The sequence below is a fragment of the Anarrhichthys ocellatus genome, unplaced genomic scaffold (assembly GCF_004355925.1).
Source record: "Anarrhichthys ocellatus isolate YVR2014 unplaced genomic scaffold, GSC_Weel_1.0 scaffold2701, whole genome shotgun sequence".
NCBI classification, from domain to species: Eukaryota; Metazoa; Chordata; class Actinopteri; order Perciformes; family Anarhichadidae; genus Anarrhichthys; species Anarrhichthys ocellatus.
This window is the reverse complement of record NW_022282675.1, coordinates 1,958-7,056: the sequence shown is the minus strand read 5'-3', so window position 1 is coordinate 7,056 and position 5,099 is coordinate 1,958. Positions and strand designations below refer to the sequence as shown.

At 46.7% G+C, this 5,099-nt stretch overlaps 1 protein-coding gene across 1 annotated transcript in view; it reads right to left on the bottom strand.

The window, feature by feature from the left end:
* Positions 1 to 7: 7 nt before the first annotated feature.
* LOC116378507 (protein disulfide-isomerase A5-like) overlaps positions 8 to 5,099 on the bottom strand; it is a 7,032-nt gene continuing 1,940 nt past the window's right edge. Inside the window, exons 2-3 of the mRNA XM_031840397.1 lie at positions 3,715 to 3,786; positions 8 to 1,291 (exon numbers count right to left, since the gene is read on the bottom strand). Coding sequence (XP_031696257.1) covers positions 1,147 to 1,291; positions 3,715 to 3,786 — 217 coding nt within the window. The 3' untranslated portion in view covers positions 8 to 1,146. The remainder of the gene's footprint in view (positions 1,292 to 3,714; positions 3,787 to 5,099) is intronic.

Sequence of the window (5,099 nt, the reverse complement as noted above, 5' to 3'; positions counted from 1 at the left end):
TACAACCAGAGGAGTCGCCCCCTGGTGGACATTAGAGAGAATGCAGGATTTCTTAAATTGTATTATATTAACATACTTCGCAGCATGAATGGTATGAGAGTTAAAAGTCATAGAAAGCTTTCTTCTATCTGTTTGAGGAGAAGTTGAGTAAATAAAAGCTGTGGTTATTTTCTGTGATAATAAAAAGAAGAACCATCACTACTGTCCCTTTAAGACATGTAGGAACATGTTGACCTGATACATAAACCGTCTCGTATTTTTCTGCGGATCACATTTCCATAAATCCCTCGTCGCTACATTTCTACTCCCCAACTTGCAGAAGTTGGTTTAAATATGCGAGTTTCAGGCAGCGAGTAATGAGTCGACGTAGCAGTGAGAGTTAAAGATGTCGTCTTTCTTTTTTTATCACTTTAACAGTTGGAGTGTTTTTCTTTTTTCCCGCCCTCTGGTGTGGAGCGCAGCGCTGCCGGCAACCCGGAGGTATGAAAACTCTGCAGCAAAGTATGTGATGAAATTTAGGAAAAACAATGAATCATCATTATGGTGAAAGCTCGGGGAAGAAGATCCTCTTCTTATTCACGCATGGGTGTTTACAGAGAGGGGGAGAGGAGGAAGGATGGGGGGAGGAAGTAAAGAGGACGCAGAAATAATCAAAGACCAGGGAATATTTTGCGTCGTCGTAGCTGCTGAATGTGATTCTGATGTATCTGCATGAGGCCGGATGTCGTGTGGATGAACACGCACGACCAAAGCAGAGCAAACTGAGAAAAAACTAAAAACACCAGCGAGAGAATGTGGCTTCGTGTTCACAAACGTTGTGCGTAACAACAGCAGTGTGGTGTGTGAACAACACAATGACAAGCGAGCTTATGTGAACCATATGGCGGCCATGATGAAGAGCTGTGAGGATGAGTGTGATGCTATGATGGTATTCGTCTGACTAAATAAAGAGTTCTGTTGTTTGACACGGCAGGAAGGACTGAAGTGAAACTCCTCTCTGCTGTATTTATGACATTTAAAGGAGCGTGTTAAATACATTTCTTTATTGTTACGACACATTTCTGGTATCGGTATAGTGTGCAAAACTAGATTTAATATCTTTCAGGTTTCTGGTTGTTGGTTCTTGTGCTGATCAGTAACTGACTGTTACTCACAGGGGGCGTAGAACATGATGAGCGCTGCAGGATGCTCCTCCAGGAAGCCGTCAAAGGACTCATCGGTCAGGTGGAACACCGGGGAGTCCGTCTCCGTCCACGGCACCTCGGGGGTCTTCGGCTGGGGGGGCTGAGGGCTGAAACAGGAAGTAAGGGAGGGGGGGGGGGGGGGGGGGGGGGGGGGGGCAGCGAGGGCAACAGAGGTGAGGGACGTTTACATTTGTTTTTAAGTAAAAGCAGTCACGTTGCAGCTGGTGTGTACTCCGCACAGAGCAGAAATCAAACACAGCTGTAAACCCGCTCTCCACCCAACATGTCTCTCACACACACACACACACACACACATCTGGACCGAAGCAGCCCCGCCCTCAATGACGGAGTCCAACGCTGCAGAGCCAACGACCAGCAGACAGAAGATGGACGTAAACAACACAAGTCCTTTCAAAAGACACGCAATCTCTCTCTCTCTCTCTCTCCACTTTTCTCCAGAATGTCATCGTTTAATGTGCATCCCTCTGATATATGAAGAGCTCAGGATCAGGGTTCATCAGGGACCGGAGCTGCTCTCATCAGGTCCAGTTCTGTTCTGCCTCTTTAGTCTCAGAGAGACTCTTACGTCTGCGTCCACTTATATACTGACTCTAGAGTAAGTAAGTCGGGATTGGTACCAAGTAAACGTTTTGATGTTAGAACAGTAAGAAACAGTTTCCCTGTTTGACTTTCAGATTGTGACTTCTGTTGCTCCTGTCAAAGAGTAAAGATTGAATCTGGTGAAAACAGGAATATAGAAAAGGAGACAGCTGAATCTGAAGAGAAGAGAAACTAGAGGTGAGAAACAGGGCAGAGGAGATAAAAGATGGGAGGCAGGGAGTCTATCCTGAAAAACCTTTTAACACCGTTTATTGCAAAAACTTTGAGCTTTCTCCTCGTCGACAGGATCTCCAGATGGAACACGGATCACGGGCGTGATGAGGCTGGCAGGAGGCCGGTCCTCCTCCGTTCTACCATATGGAACATATTTAATGTGCAAAGGAAGGTCACTCCATGCACGTAAAGATATCTTAGTTTTGGGCCAAATAGAGGAGAAAACAGACAGAATGGAGTCCGCCATGTTTCTACGGCAGCCCAGAACGGACAAACATTAACAGACAGTAGATCAAGAGAGACTTTAACGTTTTATGTTCAGAAGGAGCCCCGATGCTGAATAATTAAAGATCATACTATTGATAAGCTCCGACGTCACTGGTGATTATTATTACTTCTTATTAACGTTACTAACATTTATTATCACGCTGCAGCATCTACTCTGATCTCTGTGTTGGGCTGAGCTCCTCCAACTACACACACACAGTCTCACACACACACACACACACACACACACACACACACACACAGTCTCTCACACACACACAGTCTCTCACACACACACAGTCTCTCACACACACACACACACACACACACACACACACACACACACACACACACACACACACACAGTGAGCAGAGGTGAACCGAACCAGGTGAAGTGAAGAATACTCGAGTTGACTCAATACAGTGACTTTGTTGTTGTCAACATAACGGCCCCTGATTTTAAAGCACGGGAACCTTTCTGTGGAGCTTGGCTGCGTTTGTCTGCAGAAGCGCAGCAGGAGAAGTTTAGTAGTTCTGCTGCTCTGGCTTAAAGAGAGCAGAGCTCAGAATACATCCTCCTGGCCGTCTCGCTCCGCTTCCTGTGATAGCTGTTAAAGAGCTGCAGCTCTGTGCCCTCTGGCCGGCCCCGTCGGACGGTCACGGCTGTCCAGAGCCAGGCCCTCAACACAATGAAGGGAGGCAGGAGAGCCATTGTCGTGGTGGGGGAGACACAGGGTTACGGGCAGAGAGGTGAGGAAGAACAATGAGACGGAGCAGAGCAGGTGTAGATGGATGACACCTTGGCAAGGTGAGTCAGGGCGAGGAAGAGGTGTGATGAAGACCAGAGTAGAAGGAAGAGGTGATTCTGGACATTTATACGGCGACAGAGTGAAGTACTCTTCTCATTGTAGGAGGCTGAATGTACTTTATATATAAAATAAAGTCTCTACAGGGAGAGCTTTCACACGGCCCTTTCCTCTCTTCAAACACACCGGACTCCATAAGAACAGAGACTGAACCTCTCACAACTCAGGAGTCACTGCTCTATCGGTTAGGGTTATTGTGTTGTTGAGTGACTTTAGTAAACCTGAACTCTTTAAAACACTGAAGTCTCAACGACTCAGACACAGTAAGAGATGGAGCAGCAGCTCCTGTGCTCTGAGAGGTTGAACCTGTTTATAAGGACCCTGGTGTGTTTGTAGAGATCAGAGAGAACAGCTTCAGTTCCTCATCATGAAGGAAAAGAGGTGAAAACATTCTAAATATAGCGTTCACTTAAACTGATTCTGTTAGGAGTCCAACATACACTCAAAGTACATTGCTTTGCTCCATCTACTGTAGTAAAACACTGAGTGTGTAGAATCTCTACCGTCCCTTTAACAAGTCTAAAAGCATCTCCAGAGGGTGAGGTGATGAGGATGATACTCACTTCTTCATCCAGTCGGCGATATCTTTGGCTGTGGCTCCGTAGTCTTCGTAATGGTGGAGGAACTTCCCCTTCCTGAAACACAGCACAAGAACAAGACCATCTCTGAACCATCCCACAGTAAATGGACTCGAGTTTTAAAACCACATGAAATCTGTTAAATGTGATACAAAACTATTTTCCCTCAAACTGAAAATACTGCGACGCAGAAAAGATAGAGGACGTGTGGAGGAGGCGTGTACGAGCATTGAGGGTTCTTCTTCTGTTTCTGTGCTTCACAGGAAACAAGACGCCACCAAGCAGACCAATCACAACCTGTTGCTGTCTACATTGCTGCAACGAGTAGTGGGGTTAGTGCACGTGAAGCGAGGGCAAAGAATATCTGAAACGAGTGAAACAGAATGGCTCAAATCCAGCAGGAAAATGTTTTACGAGGAAGAAACTTCAACAGTGATTGATAGTCATTCCATGTGTTCTGCATGTTAGCATTTAAGAAATGCCAAGCGACTCGTAATGCATTTGAAATGAGCTCAAAGCATCTCTGAGAAGATTTGCTTCACAGTTTATCTCCTCCGCTCTCGGCCACCCCAGGAGCTGAAGGATCAGTGTCAACAGGAGCCGGCTCTGGGCAGCTCTGAGGTTCTGTAAAAACACCAGAGGGTGCTTTAAAGCTCCAGACACTGTTAAAAAGGTGATACACCATTACACGCACTGGACTTTGCAGCTCAAAACTTTGCATTTTTAAGTGAGCTGCTACTTGGAATTCAATCAGGGAGATTTAGGAGCGGCTCTATATTCTCTTCTTTATCTCTGCTGCAGTAAAATACACAGAAACATTGTAGAAATCAAGTACGATGAATGTCTTTCTTTTGGTTAAAGGACACAGCAAGGACCCAGAAGCCCAAATCGTTCCACGGTTATTGTACCTCTGCTGTGTTGTAAGCTTTCTTAATCTGCAGGACTGGGAAAAGGTGCAAAGACCTTGAACACTCGGGTCTCATGGTGCAGCGGACGAGATTAACTCCAGCGGCGTCGATGCAGATTTGTACCCAGCAGTGATTAGCTGCTGTTTATCAGGGAGGGCGCTCATTACTGGAGCCGATGGGCTCGGACGGTCGTTAGCTCTGACGCTAATGCGCCGCCGGCTAACAGACTGGCTCCGGCTCAGCTGCACACATGAGTGCGTGTGTGTACCTGCCCACACACACACACACACACACACACACACACACACACAGGCACTTAATCAGTCCCGGTCTAATTAAAAGGCCGGGGCTGGAATGAGAGTGTGTTTAATGTGGAAAATGGGGCTGATGAAGCTGGAGCAGAAGGACTAAGAAGCTCTCGGTTGTAAATATGAGGACGAGGCTCCAGGCTGGGGGGGGGGG